The sequence below is a fragment of the Mustelus asterias genome, chromosome 11, assembly GCF_964213995.1.
Source record: "Mustelus asterias chromosome 11, sMusAst1.hap1.1, whole genome shotgun sequence".
NCBI lineage: Eukaryota > Metazoa > Chordata > Chondrichthyes > Carcharhiniformes > Triakidae > Mustelus > Mustelus asterias.
The window spans coordinates 108,756,980-108,783,119 of NC_135811.1; the positions used below are offsets into that span (position 1 = coordinate 108,756,980).

Here is a 26,140-nt window from a genome sequence, read left to right on the forward strand (position 1 = left end):
AGGCATGGTACATTGGAGAAACGATGCAGACGCTACGACAACGGATGAATGAACACCGCTCGACAATCACCAGGCAAGACCGTTCTCTTCCTGTGGGGGAGCACTTCAGCAGTCACGGGCATTCAGCCTTGGATCTTCAGGTAAGCGCTCTCCAAGGCGGCCTTCACGACACACGACAGCGCAGAGTCGCTGAGCAGAAACTGATAGCCAAGTTCCGCACACATGAGGACGGCCTAAACCGGGATGTTGGATTTATGTCACATTATCAGTAACCCTCACAGCTTGCCCCTGGTCTTGCATAATCTCACCAGCTGTTCTGTCTGGAGACAATACACATCTCTTTAACCTGTGTTTAATGTTCCCTCCAACCACATTATCTGTACCTTTTAAGACCTGGCTGGCTGTAGAGATTTGCATTCTAATTAGTATTCTGCAACTTGATTTCTGTGTCTGTGCACTGTTGGAGAACAGATAACCACTCTATCTGACGAAGGAGCAGCACGCTCCGAAAGCTTATGGTATTTGCTACCAAATAAACCTGTTGGACTTTAACCTGGTGTTGTGAGACTTCTTACTTTCATACTTTAATGCAAAGGACTGCTCCATAGCGAAAATCGCAGCTTTCTATTAACAAAATCTGGTTGTATGCACAAAATATTCTAATTGGTATCCATGCTCTGGGAAACGATAACCCCAATATATATTGCCAATATATACGTTCACCTCAACATCTCACCAGGGCACAAAGAATAGGCTACAAACTATACATTTGACTTATTAAGAAATAAAATAAAATTAAGGAAAAGTCATATAACAGTGGATAGATCAAGTAATTCAATTATGGAGAGAATGGGTAAACTGGACTTGTTCTTCCTGGAGTGAAGGGGAGATTAATGGGTATTTAAGATCATGAAGGTTTTGATAAAATAAACAAGGAGTAAAACACATCTACGCAGCAAATTGTCGTGATTTGGAATGTTCTGTTTCGAGGGAGATTGGGGCAAATTCAATTATAACTTTCAATACAGAATTGATGGGCTTTTGCAGGGCTATTAGGGAAGAGCAGGGTGGTGTGACTAGTTGGATAGTTCCTTTGGGCAAATAGCCAGCACAGGTTCAATGGGTTCAACAGCCTCCTTCCGGCATCTTTCCAGGGTTCTGATGCATGAGGTTCAACCGTTCTCCAGAACAGCACGGCCGGTCGCGCAGTGCGCCTCGGGAGCTGTAGTCCGGGTAGGGAGCCCCACACGGTGTTCCATCGAGAGAAAGACTACAACTCCCAGCATGCACTGGGCCCAGACGACAGACATGCGCATAAGGCGGAGGGGGTGGGGCAGTCAGGCGCTCCTGTGATGCGCCCTGAGCCAATCAGCGGCCTGGGATGGGTGATCAGCAGATGGTGAGGCGAGAGACCGGGAGCCCGCCCGAGAGTGGCTGCTTCATAGAGCCCGCCCGAGAGAGCGCCTCACAGAGCGGCACCGAGAGCCCGCCCGAGAGAGCGCCTCACAGAGCGGCACCGAGAGCCCGCCCGAGAGAGCGCCTCACAGAGCGGCACCGAGAGCCCGCCCGAGAGAGCGCCTCACAGAGCGGCACCGAGAGCCCGCCCGAGAGAGCGCCTCACAGAGCGGCACCGAGAGCCCGCCCGAGAGAGCGCCTCACAGAGCGGCACCGAGAGCCCGCCCGAGAGAGCGCCTCACAGAGCGGCACCCAGAGCCCGCCCGAGAGAGCGCCTCACAGAGCGGCACCGAGAGCCCGCCCGAGAGAGCGCCTCACAGAGCGGCACCGAGAGCCCGCCCGAGAGAGCGCCTCACAGAGCGGCACCGAGAGCCCGCCCGAGAGAGCGCCTCACAGAGCGGCACCGAGAGCCCGCTTCATCGAACACCTCACACAGCCGCCTGAGAGAGCCCGCTCGGAGTGGCCTGAGAGAGCTCGCTTCATAGAGCCCGCCCGAGACAGCGCCTCACACAGCGGCCGGAGCGGCACCGAGAGACTCGCTGGAGGAGGCTGAGGGATCGCGGGCTGCGGGGCCGGGCAGGCAGCAGGTGAGAGGGGCCAGAGCGGGAGGCGGGATATCCTGCGGTACTGGGCCGGTCGATGCGAGAGGCGGCGGCCTGTGCAAGGCTGGAGCCTGGGACTGCCATGGTTACAGTCCCGGGCAGGGAGCCGCAGCCGGCACCGCCGCACCCGGGCTGTGGTTCCAGCAGCCTGGCTCTGAACCCTGCAGTCTCCGGATCAGTGAGCTTGTTGTAGGATTTCTCTGATCAGTGGCAGCAGTCTCTGGCTGACCAGAGTTTAATGATGGACAATAGAACCAGCCGGGGGAAATAGAGAGAATTATTTCACTGTTGTGATAGCGCGCTGCCTGAAAGGAAACAGATTCAATATAAACTTTCAAAAGGGAATGGGATAAATACTAAGGAAAGGGAAAGATTTGCAGGGTAAGGGGAAAGGAGAGAGTAATTTTTGCAACGAACAGGTAAGCTGCTCCTTTTTGTGATTTGATTATAACTGCCTCAGGTTTACCTGTAATTTGTTTTATCATAGAATATCTTCAGTTAAAATAATCTATTATCCTACTTATAGTTTTGAAAAAATTTTGTTTCATAGGAGAACATCATAGAAACCCTACAGAGCAGAAAGAGGCCATTGAGCCCATCGAGTCTGCACCGACCACAATCCCACCCAGGCCCTACCCCCATATCCCTACATATTTTACCCGCTAATCACTCTAACCTACACATCTCAGGACTCTAAGGGGCAATTTTAGCATGGCCAATCAACCTAACCCGCACATCTTTGGACTGTGGGAGGAAACCGGAGCACCCGGAGGAAACCCACGCAGACAAGAGGAGAATGTGCAAACTCCACACTGACAGTGACCTAAACCGGGAATCGAACCCAGGTCCCTGGAGTTGTGAAACAGCAGTGCTAACCACTGTGCTCCCGTGCCGCCCCCTTTGTCAAAGCACGAAGGGACATCTGGACTTGAAACATCAGCTCTTTTCTCTCCTTACAGATGCTGCCAGAGCTGCTGAGATTTTCCAGCATTTTCTCTTTTGGCTGCATATTGTTAGCTGTGCCTCAGTGGGAGCATGATCATGTCTGGAGTATAAGATTAGAGAACTGTTGTTGCAATTGTATAGGGTATTGGTGAGACCACATCTGCAGTATTGCGTCCAGTTTTGGTCTCCTTACTTGAGGAAGGATGTGGTAGCATTGGAGGCAGTTCAGAGGAGGTTCACCAGATTGATTCCGGGGATGAAAGGGTTGACGTATGAGGAGAGATTAAACAGTTTGGGTTTATAATCACTGCAGTTTAGAAGCATGAGAGTGGATTTGACCGATGTATATAAAATAATAAAAGGGACTGATAGAGTAAACGTAGACTAAATGTTTCCTCTTGTGGGGCAATCTCGAACAAGTGGACACAGGTATAGGTTGAGAGGTGGTAGATTTAAAACTGAGATGAGGAGGAACTGTTACTTGCAGAGGGTGGTGGATTTGTGGAACTCGCTGCCCCATAGTGCAGTGGAATCTGAATCGTTGAATGGTTCCAAGAAGGAGATAGACATATTTCTAATAAAAACCGGATTAAAGGGATATGAAGAACAGGTAGGTGGGTTTGAGACCAGGGAGAGATCAGACATGATCTGATTGAATGGCTGTGCAGGCTCAGAGGGCTGAATTTGCCGACTTCTGCTCCTAATTCCTATGTTTCTATTCCTGTCAGTAGGTTGGGTTATTAGCCCCACTCCAGAGAGTTGAGGCTGGCGCTCCAGTGCAAGCTGAGTGTTGCAGTGTATTGTCTTTTGGGCGAGATGTAAAAGTAGCCATGGTGCTATTTCTCCCCAGTGTTCGGTTCTGGCCAATGTTTCTCTCAACCAAATTGCAAAAACAGATTATCTGACTATTGTGATATTGCTGTTTGTGATGTGCAAATTGCCTGTTTTGTTCCCTACATTACACAAATGGTTGTAGAACGTGCCTTGAATTGATTTATTGTTGTCACATATATTGCGATACAGTGAAAAGTATTGTTTCTTGTGAGCTGTGACAGACAAAACATACTGTTCATAGTGGGGAGAAGGAATAGATAGTGTAGAATATAGTGTTACAGTTATCAATAGGGTGAAGAGAAAGATCAGTGTACAATTGTAAGAACATAGAACAAGAATAAAAGATTGAATTTGAGGCTATGCTGGGGACAGCTCACAAGAAGTCACCTTTGGTGCCATCTGGAACAGTGGAGCTGAGATGACTGGTACTTGGAAAAGTTACAATATTTGTACTTTAAAAGTGAAGCAAGGCTAAGGGAACAAATCAATATTTGTATATATGGTGAAATATCTGATTAGCTGGGAACCTTGTGTGCCGATGAAGCTGAGCAAAAAGATGGTCGTATTTTTGGTGCAGGAAGATAGAAAGCAATGTTGCATGGAAATATGTTGGAGTATCATTTGTTTGGAATCTGGAACGTATGTTACACAGCACAACATATACTGATAGGCATCACTTGCATTCTTTAGGTTTACTGTGTTTTATTTGGATTGTTATTAGCTGATTCTTACTGAGATTGATCTCTGATTTCAAGAAGGTGGTGTAACACATTGCAGTGCAACTTCATCGCTGCCTATGAGTTTTGTTCACTCATCCACTTCAACAGTTGATAATCAACAGCAGTTTATGGCTGCCTACTGTACGCACACTCCAGCTCCAACACATTTGCAAGAGAGCTGTAAATTATGATTAACTTACTAGAGAAAATAAATATTGCACCGTGGCAATCTTTGTTCCTATTTTGCATAAAATTATATCTGCATAGGATTATAACCAGTACTCTGGAATCGATGATGGGTTAGTATATTTTAAGTCTATGACATGGAACTGCTGGAAATGCATATGTGATAACAGAGCCCTCAACAGGTTGTTTCCTGGTTCCCTCAGAATACCTGAATAAGGGGATGGATATTTCTGTATTACAAACTGGAACTGTTTCTGAAAAGAGTTGTAAAATCAGCAGAGAATCTGCATATTTTTCTGCCTGAAGGTGTTTGCTTTGTCGCTTCTGCAAGCATTCAGTATTTCACCAAGTTGTATGGCAGAAAGCTGGTGCAGCTGCTTTGCAATCCTTTTGGAATGAAATATGCCTAATTTTGTTTCTATTTTTAGATATGCCGGCCACCAAACCAGTACCACTTTATTTAATACTGGATCCGTACATGAGCAAGAATATATCGTTGACTTGGCTTTGTAGCCTTTCCTACTTTTTATTGGCAATGGTTGATTCATGTGTATGTTGTGATATAAAGGGTTTATGTGTAATGAGTGTATAAATATGCTGTTAGGTACATTACAATATAACCATCGGCTCTGCACATTGATGCTCATCACCCTGAGGAATTGACAGCAAAAAAAACCAGATGTTCAGTTGGTCAGAACATTGAATATAGGAGTTGAGACATCTTGAAGTTGCGCAAGACATTAGTAAGGCCACACTTGGAATACTGTGTATAGTTTGGTCAACCTTTTATAGAAATGATATTAAACTAGAAAGAGATTTACTAGGTTGCTACCAGGACTTGATAGTTTGAGTTATAAGAAGAGGCTGGATAGACTGGGACTTTTTCCCCTGGAACGTAGGAGGCTTTGGGGTGATCTTAGAGGTCCATAAAATAATGAGAGACATAGGTGAGGTATATAGTCGACATCTATGACATCTTTTCCCAAAGGTAGGGGAGTCTAAAACTAGAGGGCATAGGTTTAAGGTGAGAGGGGAGAGATACAAAAGGGTCTAGAGGGGCAATGTTTTCACTGAGGGTGGTGAATTCTGGAGTGAGCAGCCGGAGGCCGATACAATTTTGTCTTTCAAAAAGCATTTAGATGGGTAGATTGGGTATAGAGGGATGTGGGCTAAATGCGGGCAATTAGGACTGGCTTGTGGTAAAAACTGGGCAGCATGGACAAGTTGGGCCAAAGGGCCTGTTGCCATGCTGTAAACACCTATGATTCTATGGTTCAGGCTACTTTGAAATCATATCCCTTTATTATCATGTCGTTTCTTCCCTCACCTGTAACCAGGTAAAGCTACCTAAATGCCGGGGCTCGTGGTGTGGTTCAGGCTTCTGTGGTGAGTGATTTGCCATAAAGTGACTCCACAAACCCTTTCCACCACCTACAAGGCGGGAGTGTGATTGAATGCTCTCCATTCGTCTGGATGGGTGCAGCTAAGCATCTGCTTGGGTGGCAGTTCACCAACCAGCTTAAACACCACCTCCTTTTGCTGTGACTCCACTCTGTACCATCTGTAAGATGCAGGAAGACACCAAGGCTTTTTTGACATTACTGGGTACATCATCTCCAAGTCACATATTATAGAATCTCTACAATTCATGCAGATGGAGGCCACTTGGCCCATCAAGTCTGCACTGACAACAATCCCACCAAAGCCCTAGCCCTGTAACCCCACGTATTTACCCTGTAAACTAATGGACAATTTAGCATGGCCAATCAACCTAACTTTCTCCTCTTTGGATTGTGGGAGGAGACTGGGGCACCTGGAGGAAACCCACGCAGACACGGAGAGAGAGTGCAGACTCCATCTGCTGAGGCCAGAATTGAACCTAGGTCCATGTGCGCTGTGAGGCAGCATTGCTAACCACTCTGTTGCCGCGCTGTGCCTGACTTGGGCATGTATCATCTCATATCATCATTGGTGGGTTGAAATTGCTGAAATTCCCTGTATAAAAATATTGAAACTTTTTCACCTCATCAGCTGCTGCAGATCAGGAGAGTGACCCAGGACCACCCTTTTCCAGTGGCAGCTCGAGATTGGAAATAATACCAGCCTTACCGGTGATACCCCCTAAAGAATGATTGTAAAATAGACCAGTGCAGTGTCCCTTTCTCAACTTTCCTCCTTGGAATTTTGTTCTTTACTTTGCAACCTCCTGTCATCCCTGCACTCTGCAGAGAGATCCTGTAACCCTTCACTCCTGTGATGTGATGTGTGTGACAGCTGCTCCAAAAACTCCTGCAGAGGTAGGATTTTCTGTTCAGGGGTCCTTGAACTCTGCCTTGATGTTTGTGCCCTTGGGTCTATACATGTTGTTTTCCCCAGACCAACCTGTTCCGTACGAGGTGTTTCTGTCTGAGAATTTGGCAGCTTAGTGGATTGTTATTTGGCAAATAATTGCCAGTAGTTTTATACTTATAGTTGCTGTTCCACATCTAAAAGAATTGACAGAATTTGAAATAAAATGTACAATTTGATTTGCATAGCTTGTTTCTGTACTATAAATACTATTAGATTTTAAACCTTGAAGCTAAATATGTGGTTAGCAATGTGCGTATCCTTGCTATTCACTTCTTAAATTCAATTGTCTATTATGTGAGCTATTCCCTCCAGCTTTTGTGTTGTTGCGGGATTTGACTTCATTGTAACAGTGAACATTTCATTTGTTTATCTTCAGTCCATTTGGACTGACAAATGGTACAGTTTTTAAAACTCCTGAGTTAAATAGAACATGTTGTAAATACTCAACAAGAAACTACAAAAGGTCATGAATGTAGCCCAATCCATCACACAAACCAGCCTCCCATCCATTGACTCTGTCTACATTTCCCGCTGCCTTAGAAAAGCAGCCAGCATAATCAAGGACTCCACGCAGCCTGGACAATCTCTCTTCCTCCTTCCGTCGGGAAAAAGATATAAAAGTCTGAGGTCACGGACCAACCGACTCAAGAACAGCTTCTTCCCTGCTATCAGACTTTTCAATGGATCTATCTTGCACTAAGTTGATCTTTCTCTACACCCTAGCTATGACTGTGACACTACATTCTGCACTCTCTCCTTTCCTTCTCTATAAACATCATGCTCTCTCTGTATAGCGCGCAAGAAACAATGCATTTCACTGTATACTAATACATGTGACAATAAATCAAGTCGGGCAGAATAAGGAAGGGAGTGTTAATCTATCAGGCTGTTGACCAGTCAGAAGAGCTGTAGGTCCTTCAGTTCCGAATGTGGATTGTTTCTAGCCCTCTGAACATTAGGCTGAGGTGGAATTAATTAAATTGGATGGATTGAAGCATGCATACTGCAGCATGTGTTGATCAGACCACACTGGAGTATTGTTGGGTATCGAACTTCAGGAAATGTATATTGCCTTGGAGGAAATGCAGCACAATTACCAAAATTGTCAGGGCTGAAAGGGTTAAATTGAATAAAAGTTGCATCAAGTTGGCTTGTATCTCGAGTTTAGAAGGGTGGGGGATCTAATCAAAATGTTTCAACCAATAAATTGATTTGATGAATAGATGCAGAGAAGCACTTTCCTCTGGGTGTTTAAGAATCATAGAATCCTTACAGTGCAGAAGGAGGCCATTTGGCCTGTTGAGTCAGCATTGACTCTGATAGTGTATCTTACTCAGGCCCACCACCCTGCCTTATCCCATGGCTAACCCATCTAGCCTACACATCTTGGGATACTAAGGGGCAATTTACCGTAACAAATTGATCTAACTTGCACTGTGGGAGGAAACCGGCGCAGACGCGAGGAGAATGTGCAAACTTCACACAGTCACCCACGGCTGGAATTGAACCCGGGTCCCTGGTGCTCTGAGGCAGCAATGCTAACCAAGGAGGGGGGCATAATCCAAAAATTGTACTTGGATAACTTTGGAATGAAATCATTTCTGAAATCAGAAATCACTTTTTTTTTTTCCTCGCTGGGTGGTGGAAATCTGGATCTCATCCCTCAGAACCTGTGGATGCTGGGGAACAGTTGAACTTCTGGGTGTGGTTTGAACCCACAACCTGTGGGTCATAGTTTTTTAAGTGAGGGTATATGAGGTTATGGATTGAAATCTCACCCATGATCTAACAGAATGGAAGAACAGGTTTGAGGGGATTCCTGCTCATGACCCCCAAGACAGTGTAACTGTTGCCTGCTCTTTCCCTTTTCCCTAATTCTAGAAAGGATTTCATTTATAACCACCCGAGTTGACCTTTCAACTTTAGGCATTTTATTTCCATTTTCTTTTTGCATGTTAGGTTTTTCAGTGCCTTGTTATTATAGCAGACATTTCCTTTGATTTGTCCTCTGTCACTGCAACCAGGAATTTTCAAGTGTTGACGAAGCTACCATCCACCTAAAATCAAAAAGCTTGGGATCTTCTACCCTGCTGCTGATCTTATTTAACAACAAATTGTCATTATTTTTTAAAAAGCAGCTGATTCATTGAAATTCAATTCTGTCTGTTAGGAAGTTGAGATAGTTTAAGTAATCTATATTTGTTCTGTGTGTTATATTTGCACTATGTATATTAGGAATAAGGTACAAGTTTAAGCTAAATTCATGTTTCCGTATTTGTGCACTAAGGAAGGGTTGAAACTTCAGTTTAGCTTCATGTTAAACAAAGGTGCCCATAAGTCTGTAGTCTAGTTTAAACTTTAGCTGCATTGTATTTCAGGTTTTGCATCAGTGGTGGACAACCTGCGGCTCTGGGCTGCACTTGGCCCATCAGGCTTCTGAGTGCAGCCCCTGAACAATTTTGTTGACCATTTCCCACATGCAGCATTGCCAGATTCCACTGGTTTCCATCCATAGGTTTTTTCCTACCATGTGACATGAAATAAATGTGAAGAAAGGGCAGATGAAGCGAGGTGTGTGCTGATTGTACACAGCATTGACTTAGTGTGTGTGCTCCCTTTGTGTCCAATCAAAGCATAAATACCATTTTGTTTTTATCATTTGAATTTGATAGTCCTATTCCTATATGAATGATTGAACATTTTCTATCACTTGTTGTGAAATATTTGGTGTTAAATGTATTTAATCTAATCCGTAGGATCACAGTTAGTGAACAAGCCCAATTTCAACCTTACGGGCCACTCTTGCAGCCCATTCACTAGTCTAGATTGCCAATCACTGTTTTACATCGTAAAAGCAATTCCAGCCTTTAAAATAACTTAAGCTGCTGCTTTGCAATGAGTTGCTCACGCTGAAAAGTTCAGTCTCGAACCAGGTAACCCAGAAGCAAGGAGTTTGAGAAATCCACAAAAATAAAAGTTGGATCTATCAAGCCAGCTTTCATCCTGGGATCTGACTAGCCCAGTGGTAACATTAGCTGGGATTTTAACATGTAATTCATATACTTTGGAACCACTGATTAATTTCTGTTGTCTTCTGGATTCTTCATAAAATATGTTTTTCACAGTTTAATTACAGGACTGAAATAAAGGGAAGGAAATGAACATGTTTCCTGCATAAATGTTCCTGTAGTCTTCGCATGCAACTTTAAAAGATAATTGTCAATTTTATTTTCAAAAACAGTTTTGTGGATACTGCTGCTATTTGATGTCATGGTTATGTTCTTTGGTAAAGTTAGTAAGCCTGTTAGCACATAATTGGTTAAGTCTTGATCTAATTTCAATGCATTACTAAGGAAAACCTTTTAATTCATGAAATATGGGTTGGCATTGCTGACTGGGCAAGAATTTGATGCCCATCTCCAATTGCCCTTGAACTGAGTGACTGGCTAGGCCATTTCAGAGGGCATTTGAGCTAACCAGATGCTGAGAGTCACATGTAGGCCAGACCAGGTAAGAATGGTAGATTTCCTTCCCTATAAGACATTAGTGAACTAGATGGGTTTTTATGACAATCAACATGGTTTAATAGCCATCGTTGGACTTTTAATTCCAGATTTTTAAAATTCAAATTTCACCATCTACTGTGGGAGTCAAACTAGTTCCCCAGAGCCTCTGGATTGCCACTCCTGTGACAATGCTACTATGCCATTGCCTCCCCCTAAACCAGTAACATTGTCCCTATCTTCCCCCAAGTTACTGTTACTTTCCTTCAAATTATCATTCACAACTGCTTCCTAGTATGTCTTCCTAACAATTTTATAAAGGCATGTATTTATGAAGTTTTTATTGGAGAAATAGACTTTATAGGAAACACTTTTTAAATAAATGGATTGTGTGTAAAGTACAGATTGTGCTTTTAAGTGTTAGTACCTGGAGGAGAGCAACTAGATTAATCTTTCAGATACAATCTTGCGCATTACCCTATCTTCATTAACTGTTGACTGATTTGTTCAGCCTTTTCCTTCACGTTTGCAGCTTTGCATCTCTTTGCATTCCACTGTGCAACAGCATGTTTGGTTTATTGGCTTTTGATCTGACATGACCTACACTGTCTGTAGCTCCAGTTGAGAAGGGCAGCACATTCTTCTAGATCTGGACTTGACACTGCACAACAGAAGTTGACATTTGTCGTCTTCTCGGGAGACTTGTCAATAGGCAAAGTGTAGCATTGCTTATGTTCTGGTTCCCCTTTCCAAAGGAAGCGATTGGCTCACTTCCAAAGTACATGACTCATTTTATTCATTTAATGCAGATACCTGGTGTATTGCTAGAATGGAAAGAATGTTCTGCAGGCTCAGTTGATGAGGCACTGCCTAAAGTAAAGCTGAGTATGATGTTCAGTTCCTGGCCAGTGTTGAACTCATTTGGGGCAGCTTCTGAGATTCAACAAATTGACTTACTACCTGTGGGCGAGGGTTCCTGCTCTCAGTTACTAATGCCAAATGTTTAACCTGAGGTGTTTGCTTTCAATCCAAATGACTTCAGTTTCCAGTAGTTATTTTTGAAATACATTGTGTTCTGCTGAATTGCAGAGATTTCCTTGGTGTAATTCCTTCTCTTCAGTTGGCGATTGGTACCATTTTGGTCCAGAAAAGCAATAATTCTGTGTGGCTTGGTTCAGTGAATTCTCCAGGAAGATATTGCTCAACTTGCTGTCTGTGTTTCTTTCCGGATGCTGGCTATGGATGTGGACACAGCTTTGGATTTGAGCAGCCACAATATTCAAGGGCCCCAAAATACAGATTCTGTTTAATCCACGTCATATGGCAACAACATGTTATAGTGATGTCTTCTGCAATATGTGCACAACCTTACTTTAGCTTGAGATTGGCAGGCTCTAGTAAACATAAACCAGTCAAAATCATTATCTAAATTTTGGAATAGAAATCGGAGCTGGAGAAGTTTATACTTGATATTTAAGTGATCCTGGCGAGAGACATGATGTAGCGGTTAAAGGGCAGATACCCTAACTAGCAGGATGTTGCTTGTGGTGTGCTGCAAGAATGTGTTGGGGCTTCAACTTTTCATAGCTGTACAAAATGGGACAAAGCAACACATCCAAATTTGGCAATGACACAAAGGTGTACAGAGCTATTTCAGTGCAGGTAAAGATGAGATCTTCCTCTACTAGGGTGGTGGTTGATGGGAAATATTCATCCTGGAGTTCAGTTACTAGTGGTGTACCGCAAGGATCTGTTTTGGGGCCACTGCTGTTTGTCATTTTTATTAATGACTTGGATGAGGGTGTGGAAGGATGGATTAGTAAATTTGCGGATGACACTAAAGTCGGTGGAGTTGTAGACAGTGCGGAGGGAAGTGGTAGGTTACAGAGGGACATAGATAAGCTGCAGAGCTGGCAAATGGAGTTTAATGCGGAAAAGTGTGAGGTGATTCACTTTGGAAGGAGTAACAGGAATACAGAGTACTGGGCTAATGGTAAGATACTTGGTAGTGTGGATGAACAGAGGGATCTGGGTGTCCATGTGCATAGATCCCTGAAAGTTGGCACCCAGGTTGATAGGGTTGTTAAGAAGGCGTACGGTGTGTTAGCTTTTATTGGTAAAAGGATTGAGTTTTGGAGTCAGGAGGTCATGCTGCAACTGTACAAAACTCTGGTGCGGCCGCATTTGGAGTATTGCGTACAGTATTGCGGCACGGTAGCGCAGTGGTTAGCACTGCTGCTTCACAGCTCCAGGGTCCCGGGTTCGATTCCCGGCTCGCATCACTGTCTGTGTGGAGTTTGCACGTTCTCCTCGTGTCTGCGTGGGTTTCCTCCAGGTGCTCTGGTTTCCTCCCACAGTCCAAGGATGTGCAGGTTAGGTTGATTGGCCAGGTTAAAAATTGCCCCTTAGAATCCTAAAATGCGTAGGTTAGAGGGATTAGCGGGTAAATATGTGGGGGTAGGGCCTGGGTGGGATTGTGGTCGGTGCAGATTCGATGGGCCGAATGGCCTCCTTCTGCACTGGAGGGATTCTGAGTTCTGGTCGCCGTATTATAGGAAAGATGTGGAAGTGTTGGAAAGGGTGCAGAGGAGATTTACCAGGATGTTGCCTGGTATGAGGAAAGGCTGAGGGGCTTGAGGTTGTTTTCGTTAGAGAAGAAAGTTAAGAGGTGACTTAATAGAGGCATACAAGATGATCAGGGGATTAGATAGGGTGGATAGTGAGACCCTTTTTCCTCGGATGGTGTTGGCTAGCACGAGGGGACATAGCTTTAAATTGAGGGATGAGAGATATAGGACAGATGTTAGAGGTAGGTTCTTTACTCAGAGTAGTAAGGGCGTGGAATGCCCTGCCTGCAGCAGTGGTGGACTCGTCAATGTTGAGAGCGTTCAAGTGGTTATTGGATAAACATATGGATGATATTGGAATAGTGTAGATTAGAGGGGCTTTAGATTGGTACCACTGGTTGGCGCAACATCGAGGGCCGAAGGGCCTGTACTGCGCAGTAATGTTCTATGTTCTAAAGCAGGGTACTTTCTAAATGGTGACAATTTACAAACAGTGGAGATTCAAATAAACTTGAGGGTCAAGGTACGTTAACAATTGAAATGTCATGGAGATACAGAACATAATCAAAAAGGCTAAAGGAATGCTGGCTTTTGTATCTTCTAGGGTACAAGGGTCGAAGACACACTTCAGCCCTGGTTAAACCACACTTTAGGAAGGAAATATTGGCCTTGGAGAGAGTTCAGTGTTATCTCTGTCCTTGTTTTCCTTCCATTTCTTTGCATGTTTCAGTTTTTCTCTTTGCTTTCACGCAGTAGGATACCAGCTCTAAGCACATCTTTTGTTTTTCTGTTTCTTTTCTTGTCCTATCACCATTCTCTTTGGTCTTGTATGACTGACTCTTCCGTCATTTAATCTCTCCTATCACAGACCTTCCTTTTGTCCTTGTCCCACCCAGCCCTTGCTCAAAACCTGTTAGATCTTTAACTCAACTATTTACAATCTACATCAATGACTTGGATGAGGGGGCCAAATGTATGGTAGCTTAATTTTCCAATTACGTCAAGATAGGTCAGACAGCAAGTTAAGAGGAGGAAGAGAGTCAATAAAGGTATATTGGCAGAGTTAGGTGAGTTGACTAAAATGTTCCTCTTTCCTCAGTTCTGATGAAAATCTGACTAAAGCATGGAGATTGAAACAACTTAATTACGAGAGACAGTGGCATTGCCACTGTCATTGGGCTAGTAGTAATCCAGCAACTGAGGATAATGCTGTGTTTGAATCCCACCACAGCAGATCGTGAAATTTGAATTCAGTAAACATCTGTTGACCATGAAACCGTTGCTATTTGTTGTGAAAGCCTTTTTGGTTTACTAATGTCCTTTTGGGGAAGGAAATCTGCCATCTTTACCTGACCTGGCCTACATGTGACTCCAGATCCACAGCAGTGCAGTTGACTCTCAACTGCCCAGCAAGCCACTCAGTTCAAGGGCAATTGGGGATGGACAATAGATGTGATGCCCACATCCACTCGAATAGAATTAAAAAAATTTTTTAAATCAACATTGTTTCTCTCCTCAGATGTTGCCTGATTTGCTGAATATTTTGTTTTATTTCAGATTTCCAGAATTCTCTCAATTTGCTTTTCAGTGGGTGATTATGACTCCAGTCTCTTTTGGTGTTTTTTGTAGTGTAAACAATGACTTGCCTCTCTGGGGAGGACAACTGCTAGAGGTTAAGGCTTTTTGTTCCTCTTTCCCCCTCCACCAACCCAGACTCAATACGACATTTCCATTTCCCAAACCTTGTGGTTTGTGTGAAACCAGACTTTCCTGCTACATTGCGGAATTACAAATAGTTTGTGCCCATTTCCTGTAGATATTGCAAGTAATTTATCATGATGAACCTAATGAATGATGAGGCTTTCATTGTACGAGCAATGATGTTTGTATCCTTACAAATTTCTCTATGGCTTCTCTCCTCCCTTCTAAAACCCTCTAAGATCTCTGTGCTGCTCTAATTCTGCCCTCTCGTGCATCCCTGAGTTTCATTGCTGCATTGTTGGCAGCTGAGTCTTCAGCTCCTGGACCATAAACACTTGAATTCCCTCTCTAAACATTTTGGCTTGTCTCCTGATATCTCCTGAGCTGGTTGTCAAATTTTGTTTGATAATGCTCTTGTAAAATATTTCTGGATGTTTTTTATTCATTCATGGGACATGGGTGTCGCTGGCTGGCATTTATTGCCCATCCCTAATTGCCCGAAGGCAGTTGAGAGTCAACCACATTGTTGTGGCTCTGGAGTCACATGTAGGCCAGACCCAGGTAAGGATGGCAGATTTCCTTCCCTAAAGGACACTAGTGAAGCAGATGGGTTTTTTCGACAATCGTTTTATGGTCATCATTAGATTCTTAATTTCAGACATTTTTTTTATTGAATTCAAATTCCACCATCTGGTGGGATTCGAACCTGGGTCCCCAGAGCATTAGCTGAGTTTCTGGATTAAGTCTAGCGATAATACCACTAGGCCATCGCCTCCCCATAGGATCATAGTAATTAGGAACAGATGTAGGCCATTTTTTGCTTGGAGCCTGCTCCACCATTTGATAAGATCATGACTGATCTGGCTGTGGTCTCAGCTTCTCTTTCCTGTATACCCATATAACCCCCGACTGTCTTGTCTATCCAATTCAATCTTGAATAAATTCAAATTACCCAGCCTCCACCACTATCTGGGGAAGAGAATTCCACAGACTGATGACCCTCTGAAAGGAAAGCTTTTTTGTCATCTCCGTCTTAAAAGGGAGACCTCTTACTCTTAAAATGTGTTCTCTAGTTCTAGTTTCTCTAACAAGATGAAACCTCCTCCCAGTATCAAGTGTTCGATCAAGCCCAAGTTAGGCTGCAATGCCTTATCTTGTCAGCTTGAATCTTGTTTGTCTCTCTTGTGACCATGAGTTGGATTCAATTTGAATTTGGTTTCTGGAGCAAGGAGAGAATGGATTCAGGTCTGCCCGATCCACCCTGAGCATTGGCTTTGTAACTTTAAGGATGGAGTTAAAAAAAAGCTCCGTTCTTGGTACAAGGCTGTTTTGGCTGTGGAGGTCTGTTTTCTTACCTGGTCACACGTTGAGGAACTGAGTAGTGTGCTGATTTGGTCACATCGTTGGAAGGTTTTCTGTGATGACCCATGGAAAATTTTAGGGATGATATCATTATGATTTAAAGTTACAAAAGTTCATTTGTATATGAAGGTTGACATACTTCCTGTTCAGTGCATTTCCTTTGGAGCATTATTAAAATCATTCATTAACACACAGGAATAATAAATCTATACTGTACGATGAAATACTTGTGCATTGGAGATTGTTTGCTGAAGAAGTTACATGATAGGACAGAATAAAATGTAACTAGATAGGGCCGAACAATAGATGCATTGCCTTTGCCTGACTAAACTGGCAAAGGCCCTGGGGACAGCAAGATTTTTCTGGTTTAATGTTGTTCCTGTTCTCTTTATTCCAATACTCTTATTCTCCCTCTTGATAGGGGAGCAATAGCAAGGTGAGTGCTAATTCACACAACTGTCTTGATTGCTTAGTGTGGCATTTGGTTGGACATAACTGGAAGAACCAAGTTCCTTGGTTGATGCTGTTAGCTAATAAAAATAATATTGGCCAGTGGAGTGCACCAATTAACCTCTGCTTTCCTGGTAAGATCAGCTAGGGGGAGGAGATTGGGTGTCACAATGGAGTAATACAGGCTCTAGTGTCAAAATCATCCCTTTGTCAAGGTATAAAGGTTCTAATGTGAAATTAGTCTGAGTATTCTCTGTGCAGTTCTTCTACAGCAATTGTTACAGTTGCAGAAAGAAGCCATTTGGCCCATTGTATTTACATCAGTTCTCTGAACATTTTGCTTGGTGCCATTTTCCCACCACCTCCCCATGTCCCTGCAAATTCATTTTTTCCTTATAAGTCTAATTCCGTTTTGAATGCTTTGGTTCAATTCTCATGCAATGTATTCCAGTTCTTAACCATCGTTGCGTGGATTATCTTTCTCGTCGCTTTTGCTTCTTTGCCAATTACTTTAAATCTGTGCTCTCATGTTCTCAATCCTTTCATGAGGGGGAACGGTTTTTCCCCATCTATTCTGTCCAGACCCCTCACGATTTAGAATACCTTCATCAAATTTCTTAATACAACGATGATTACCAAAATCAGTCAGATTAAAGGATAGGCGGCATCTGAAATGGAGGGGAGAAGCCAGACAACAGTTGAGGGTGATCTTGAGTGAGGGGTTGAGTTAAGTGTTGGAGCTGAGGGAGACTTGGTCTGTTGTACCTGACCGAGGATTGCTTAATTCTGACATCGGGCAGGATTTTGCAGCCTCACTCATAGAATCATAGACTACAGGGGAAGTCCCAGAGGATTGGAGAATAGCCAATGTTGTTCCCTTGTTTAAGAAGGGTAGCAAGAATAATCCAGGTAATTACAGGCCAGTGAGCCTTACATCAGTGATAGGGAAATTATTGGAGAGGATTCTTCGAGACAGGATTTATTCCCACTTGGAAATAAGTGGATGTATTAGTGAGAGGCAACATGGTTTTGTGAAGGGGAGGTCGTGTCTCACGAATTTGATCGAGTCTTTTGAGGAAGTGACGAAGATGATTGAGGGTAGGGCAGTGGATGTTGTCTACATGGACTTCAGTAAGGTCTTTGACAAGGTCCCTCATGGCAGACTGGTGCTGAAGGTGAAGTCGCATGGGATCAGAGGTGAGCTGGCAAGGTGGATACAAAATTGGCTCGGTCAAAGAAGACAGAGGGTAGCAGTGGAAGGGTGCATTTCTGAATGGAGGGCTGTGACAAGTGGTGTTCCTCAGGGATCAGTGCTGGGTCCTTTGCAGTTTGTAATATATATAAATGCTTTGGAGGAAAATGTAACTGGATTGATTAGTAAGTTTGTGGATGACACAAAGGTTGGTGGATTTGCAGATAGCGATGAGGGCCATCAGAGGATACAGCAGGATATAGATCAGTTGGAGATTTGGGCAGAGAGATGGCAGATGGAGTTTAATCCGGACAAATGTGAGTAATGCATTTTGGAAGGTCTAATACAGATAGGAAATATACAGTAAATGGCAGAACCCTTAAGAGTATTGATAGGCAAAGGGATCTGGGTGTCCAGGTACTGAAAGTGGCAATGCAGGTGGAGAGGGTAGTCAAGAAGGCATATGGCATGCTTGCCTTCATCGGCCGGGGTGTTGAGTTTAAAAAATGGCAAGTCATGTTGCAGCTTTATAGAACCTTAGTTAGGCCGCACTTGGAACATAGTGTTCACTTCTGGTTGCCACACTACCAGAAGGATGTGGAGGCTTTGGAGAGGGTACAGAAAAGATTTACCAGGATGTTGCCTGGCATGGAGGGCATTAGCTATGAGGAGAGGTTGGAGAAACTTGGTTTGTTCTCACTGGAGCGACGGAGGTTGGGGGGAGACCTGATAGAAGTCTACAAGATTGAGAGGTATGGACAGAGTGGATAGTCAGAAGCTTTTTCCCAGGGTGGAAGAGTCAATTACTAGGGGGTATAGGTTTAAGGTGCGAGGGACAAGGTTTAAAAGAGATCTACCAGGCAGATGTTTTACAGAGTGGTGGGTGTCTGGGACTCGTTGCCGGGGGAGGTAGTGGAAGTGGATACGGTAGTGAATTTTAAGGGACGTCTTGACAAGTACATGAATGAGATGGGAATAGAGGGATATGGTCCCCGGAAGGGTAGGGGGTTTTAGTTAAGTCGGGCAGCATGGTTGGTGCAAGCTTGGAGGGCTGAAGGACCTGTTCCTGTGCTGTAATTTTCTTTGTTCTTTGTACCTACAATGCAGAAGGAAGCCATTAGGCCCATCGAGTCTGCACTGACCACAATCCCACCCAGCCCCTATCCCTGTAACCCTACATATTTACCCTGCTAATCCCCCTGACACTAGTGGCAATTTAGCATAGCCAATCAACCTGACCCACATATCTTTGGAGTATGGGAGGAAACCAGAGCACCCAGAAGAAACCCATACAGACACTTGGAGGATATGCAAACTCCACACAGACAGTGACCTGAGCCGGGAATCGAACCAGGTCCCTGGCACTGAGGCAGCAATGCTCGCCACCGTACCACTCGGGTGAGACCGGAAATTCCTGCCTGCGGTCAACGGAGATTTCCATTGTTGGACCCTTGCCCGCTCCAATTCCTTGTCGGGCGAGATGGTAGATTTCCAGCATGGGCGTCTGCAATGGAAATTTTCATTTCACTTTCTAGGGGCGGTACGGTGGCACAGTGGTTAGCATTGCTGCCTCAGAGGGACCTGAGTTCAATTCCGGTCTTGGGTCACTGCTGAGTTTGCACATTCTCCCCGTTTGTGTAGGTTTCCTCTAGGTGCTCTGGTTTCCACTCACACTCATGTCAGGGTGATTGGCAGGGTAAATACATGGGAGTTGTGGGGGGTAGGTCCTGGGTGGAATTGTTGTCAGTGCAGGCCTGATCGGCCAATTGGCGGCCTCCTGCACTGTTGGGATTCTATGATAGTGTTGGTCTTTTGGCTAAGATTAAGCATTGTTGGATTGAGCTCAAGATGGATCGATCTTGTGGGGACCATAAGTTGGATTCAATTGGAATCTGAATTTAGTTTTGGGTGCAAACAAGGAATGGATTTGTGTTTGTCTGGTCCACTCAGCATTGGCTTTGTAACTTTAAGAATGGAGTAAAAAAAAAAATCACCCCTTTGCTGTAAATTAGATTCCCTTCCACAGTGGTAGTGCTGTAGTGCTTCAGGTGCTTGACCAGTACTGAAGAAGAACCCTTGTTTTGCAATCAACCCCATCTGTTTCCAAAATTGCATTATTTAGCTAGAAATATAAAATCAATGTAGTAATGTGACTGAATGCCTTGGCCTTGACTTCAGCTAATTTGGTATTCACCAATTGTGTTCGGGTATAAACTACTTGAGAAAACGAAAATACTGTGGATGCTGGAAAATCTCGGCAGGTCTGGCAGTGTCTGTGGAGAGAGAAATAATTAACATTTTGAATCCATATAACTCTTCAGAGCTGCTCTGAACTCAATGTCAACTCTGATTCTCCCTCCATAGACGCTGTAAGAAGTCTCACAACACCAGGTTAAAGTCCAACAGATTTATTTGGAATCATGAGCTTTCGGAGGGCTGCTCCTTCATCACTCACCCGATTGAAGGAGCAGCGCTCCGAAAGCTCGTGATTCCAAATAAACCTGTTGGACTTTAACCTGGTGTTCTAAGACTTCTTACTGTGCCCATTCTAGTCAAATGCTGGCATCTCCATGTCATGGTTTCCACAGATGCTGTCAGACCTGTGTTGTTCTAGCATTTTCGGCAATCCAGTTGATATTATGCACCCTTTATACAGAATGCTAACCGATTTTCCAGGTTTCAGGCTGACTTCATTCTGCTTTATTCCTCTAAGCAGTGTTTGTTTTCTTTTTATCTACAAGTATTTGACACAACTGTTGCCATTGGAAGTGATACTGTAAATGATTGTGGTTTCTGTAACGTGACTGATAAGGTGAACAAAACAGAACAATTTGATAGTAGCCACTTGAAAGAGGGGAGTGTGTATCTCCTTATCACTCAAGGTTAAACAGCTATGACTGCATGCTGCCAGCTCTATAATATTGCTACTACAAGGACAGACACACAACGCAGCGCAACATTTATCTGTTTCTCTTTGGGGTAAAGATGTTTATCGAACTGCATAGGTATGGGGGGAAAGGCAAGATCGGAGTTTTGAATTTCATGATCAGCCAAGATTGTAATGAATGGTGAAGCAGGCTCGATGGGCTGAATGGCCTACCCCTATTTTCTATCTGTCTATATATCTTTTTAAAAGGTTGAGTTTTGGTCTCAGTTACTTGACACGTATAAACGTTATGAAAATATAATTTGTATAATATCTCCCAGAAATATCGCAATGCTTCACATTATGATTTTATTTGAAGTGACGACTTTAGGGAAAATAGATTGCCTAGTTGTGGTATACGTGACTTGTTTTGAGATCAATTTCTCAGCTTGATTATCTACTTCTAAATCTTGGCAGCAATGTGAGAAATGTTAATGGGTGAATCTTTATATTATCTTGTGATTGTAGAAACTTATACCCAATTTTACCAATTTTAAGTTCATTTTGGCTGTCCAATTCTGAATTACTTATTTAAAAAAGCCCAAATCTTCCAATCGGGGTCAGAACCCCCATTTCTGACCATGGGTTGACAAAAAAGTACCTACTTGCCTTCCTCCAATTTTTCTGGCCAACCTTTTGATGGAGGATTCTGCAGAACTCGTTCAGCACAGGGAACCTCCATCAAGAAAAAGAGAATCTAATCCACGCAGAAGCTGTGACTCCTTTATACAGCATGAGCTGCCATATTCTGGGTAGTGTTCGCTAATGCACTGAAACCTTTGAGACATTTAAACAGCATTGCAGTGTGTTAGCGAATGAGGTAAGTGGGCAAGGGAGTAGGGTGGGTGTGTCGGGTAAGGGGGTAGGATGAAATCTGAATATGGTGGTGCTCAGGTCGGGCTGGTGGTGGCTAGCCATGCAGACGCGACGACAACGGATGAATGAACACCGCTCGACAATCACCAGGCAAGACTGTTCTCTTCCTGTGGGGGAGCACTTCAGCAGTCACAGGCATTCAGCCTCTGATCTTCGGGTAAGCGTTCTCCAAGGCGGCCTTCACGACACATGACAGCGCAGAGTCGCTGAGCAGAAACTGATAGCCAAGTTCTGCACACATGAGGACGGCCTCAACCAGGATGTTGGATTTATGTCACATTATCAGTAACCCCCACAGCTTGTCTCCTGGACTTGCAGAATCTCACTAGCTGTTCTGTCTGGAGACAATACACGTCTCTTTAACCTGTGTTTAATGCTCCCTCCACCCACATTGTCTGTACCTTTAAGACCTGGCTGGTTGTAGAGATTTGCATTCTAATTAGTATTCTGTAACTTGATTTTGTGTCTCTGTGCACTGTTTGAGAGCACATTTCCACTCCATCTGACGAAGGAGCAGCGCTCTGAAAGCTTATGGTATTTGCTACCAAATAAACCTGTTGGACTTTAACCTGGTGTTGTGAGACTTCTTACTGTGTTCACCCCAGTCCAATGCCGACATCGCCACATGGTGGCTAGTTAGTCAGGGGAGATGGGAGTCGGGTGGGGTGTCAGTTGTATGGAGTTAGACAGGGATTCTTGCTAACATTTCCTGGATAACTATCTAGGTAAGTAATCAGAACTGTTCAATGTTTTTGAATCTCAAGTCAAATTTGGAGATCTTTTTGGTTCTGGGGATCAGAGGAATCGCCCATTGGAAGTTCAGATTTCTCAGGCAATTCCTATGGTACAAAAGACAAGGTTGAAACATTCCCAACAATTTTCACCCAGAAGTGCTGAGTGGATCATCTATCTCTGTGTCCTTTGGAAGTCCCCAGCATCACAGATGTCATTCTTCAGCCAAATGTACTTGCCCTGCGTGATTTCAAGAAACGGCTGTAGGCACTGGATACTGCAGAGGCTGTGGGCCCTGAGAATTTTCCAGCAATTGTACTGAAGACTTGTGCTTCATACCTTGCTGCACCCCTAGCCAAGCTGTCCAGTAGAGCTACACCGCTATCATCTACCCAGCAATGTGGAAAATTGCCCAGGAATGTCCTGTGCCCAAGAAACGGGATAAATCCAACTCGGTCAATACCGCCTCTTCAGTCTACTCTCCATCATCAGTAAAGTGACAGAAGGGGTCATCATCAGCGCTATCAAATGGCACTTAGCAATAACTTGCCTTTGGATGCTCTGTTTGGGTTCCACCATGGTCACTCAACTTCTGTACCCAGGGCGGCACAGTGGTTAGCACTGCTGCCTTAGAGCCAGGGATCCGAGTTCAATTTTGGTCTTGTGTGATTTCCTGTGTGGAATTTGCATGTTCTCCGTGTGGGTTTCCTGTGTGGGTGCTCTGGTTTTCCCTTTTCCAAACGTGTAGGGGGTTGTCATTGGCCAGAAAGAGAACTGGGCTACTGAAGAAATACTGTGGCTACCAGAGCAGGTTGAAGGCTAGAAATCCCACAGAGTAATTCACCTCCTGACTCCCCAAAGCTTTCAAAAGGCACGAGTCAGGCTTGTAATGGCATACTTTCCACTTGCCTGTTCGTGTGCAGCTCCAACAACACTCAAGAAGCTCATCACCATCCAGGACAAAGCAGCTAGTTTGATTGCTATCTCTTCCACTAACATTCAATCCCTCCACCACCGACTAACAGTGGCAGCTGTGTGTGTACCATCTACAAGATGTACTACAGGAACTTACCAAGGTTCCTTGCGCAGCATCTTCCAAATCTATGACTGCGACCACCTAGAAGGACAAGAGCAGCAGATAACTGGGAACACCACACCTGGAGGTTCCCCTCCAAGTCACTCACCATCCTGACTTGGAAATGTATCGCAGTTCCTTCATTGTGGCTGGGTCAAAATCCTAGAACTCTCTCCCTATAACAGCTCTGTGGTTGTATTTACACCTCAGACTGCAGCAGTTAAAGAAGGTAACTCACCACCACCTTGGGCAACGAGGGATGGGCAATAAATGCTGGTCTAGCCAGCAATGCCCACATCCCATAAATTGATTTTTTTTAAAAAATGAACCTGCTTCCACCACATCCTCAGGCAGTGCATCCCAGGCCTTAATTACTCGCTGCATAGAAAGGGTTTTCTTATCGTGCTTTTGCTGCTTTTACCAATCTGCACCCCCTCACTTTCTGATCCTTTCATTAGTGGGAACAGTTTCTCTCTATCTACTCTGTCCAGACCCCTCATGATTTTGAATACCTTCATCAGACTTCTCTCAGCTGCCTTCTCTCCAAGGAAGACAACCCTAACTCTAATCTGTCTTTATAACTGAAGTTTCTCGTCCCTGGAACCATCCTCATGAATCTTTTCTTCATTCTCCCCAATGCTTTCCTAAAGTGTGGTGCTCTGAACTGGATGCAATACTGTATGCCGCTATTAAGAGAGCCTAAGATACTGTATGCTTTTATTAACCACACTCTCAACCTATCCTGCCACCTTCAATCACTTGCACATATACACTCGGGTCCCTCTGTTCCTGCATCCCCTTTAGAATTGTGGCCTATTGTCTCTCCATGTTCTTTTGACTAAAATGAATCACTTTTGTTTGTATTGAACTGCAATACCTCCAAGTTTTCTATTATCTGCACACTTTGAATTTGTGCCCTGTACACCCGGGTCTAGGTCAGTATGTATCAGGAAAAGCAAGGGTCTCAAAACTGACCTCTAGGGAATTTTACCATAAACCTTTCTCCAGCCTGAAAAGCATCCACTATTGTTTCCAGCCACTCAGCCAAATTCACATCTGTGTTGCTACTGTCCCTTTTCATTCCATGAACTGTGAATTTTCTCAAGTCTGTGTGTGGCACTGTATCATATGCCTTTTGGAAGTCCATGTGCACCACATAAGTTAAATTGTCCTCATCACTTTGTAAAATTCAAAGTCAGTTTAACATGATTCTCCCTGAAGAAATCCATGGTCTGACAGACTATGACACTAACAGCACAAGAATTAGGAACAGGAGTAGGCCATTCAGTCCCTCCATTCAGTTCAGTAAGATCATGGTTGATTTGATTGTGACCCAGCCTCCACTGCTCTCTGGGGAAGAGAATTCTACTCGCACTGTCTACTGTTGGTTTTGAACCATGCACCCATTGGACATGAGGGGGATTATGTTGCCTGCTTAATTCGTTTACAACTCACTGGGTCATTGAGTTGAGGAATGTTGAGATAAGTACTGGGGCCTATGTGTCTGTTTCTGAGGGGATAAGTAAAGAACATTGCATAATATATGGACTGCACGTTCAAAGGCGTGAATATGTTGTATCTCAGACCAATAGTTAACTGTTCACTTAGACCAAAGCATCTAAATGTGAATCATACCATTGTAATGCACTTGAACGCTGCTTCCATGCTTTATTCTTTAAATAAATTTAGCAACCTGAATCTTTTAATATTTAGGCACACCCTAATTGGACACTTTTTAAATACTGTTGTAACTGTAGTGTCAAGTCCAAGGTATTTTGCAGACAAATTAAATTTGAAGTTATCTGCTTGTATTTGCTGTCTTGTGAATATGCACAATCAACCATCCTATGTTTAAACTGTTGATCAAAATGCATTCTGACGAAACAGTTAAAATGGAATTCACATGATTCAGATCATGGACATTAAGTGCTTGATGTACAGCATTCACTAATACCACAACCACAGATTCAGCCTGAAGTCAAACAAACTCCTTTGTTTTCATCATAATGATACAACTTGCACAATCATGAAAGATATTCTTGAGAAGATGGATCTGTGTGAATTTTGTGTTTCCAGGACTTGAGGATGAGAACAATAAGATTAATGATAATCTGTAGCTGATCAAAGTCTGCATTATATTCTACTGATCCAACATTGTTCATTCTGTCCTAACCCATGAACTGTTTGAACGAAACGCACTGCATGGGATTTGAAGTCCGTGTTCATTTTCTAAAATCACTTCCTTATTTGTTTAAGATTGACCACCTGATATTTTGGTTTTTTTTTACAGTAACCAACTGAACAGTCATGTCTGCTAAAGCGATATCTGAGCAGACTGGTAAAGAATTTCTTTACAAATTCATCTGCACAAAGAATCCAGTCCAGAACAAGTTTAAATATGCTAGACTGCGACCTGAAACTGACTGGGACCTTCTCGTCCAAGAGCACCCCTGGCTCCAGACTGAGGTGAATGCGTAGGACATGTTGATAGTGATATTATTATAAGATGCACTGATTTTAGTAGTGTAAATGCTAGAGTGTGTGCGGGAGAGAGAATCAGCTTCAGTGATCCGATATCTTGTAAATATGCCATCATTTCACAACTCCATGGAAATTTTAGAATTTACAGAAGGAATTTGGACTGCCAAAATTCAAATCCATGA

At 43.7% G+C, this 26,140-nt stretch overlaps 1 protein-coding gene across 3 annotated transcripts in view; it reads left to right on the plus strand.

Moving 5' to 3' along the window:
* The first annotated feature begins 1,373 nt into the window (after window positions 1-1,373).
* The window catches only part of aclya (ATP citrate lyase a), a 79,434-nt gene continuing 54,667 nt past the window's right edge, over window positions 1,374-26,140 (plus strand). The window contains exons 1-3 of one of the 3 annotated variants that reach the window (XM_078224255.1): window positions 1,374-1,560; window positions 1,712-2,042; window positions 25,768-25,943. In XM_078224255.1, coding sequence (XP_078080381.1) covers window positions 25,785-25,943 — 159 coding nt within the window. In that variant the 5' untranslated portion in view covers window positions 1,374-1,560; window positions 1,712-2,042; window positions 25,768-25,784. Of the gene's footprint in view, window positions 2,043-4,836; window positions 4,855-25,767; window positions 25,944-26,140 lie in introns of those variants that run through there. The other 2 variants (XM_078224258.1, XM_078224257.1) reach the window with 2 other exon arrangements.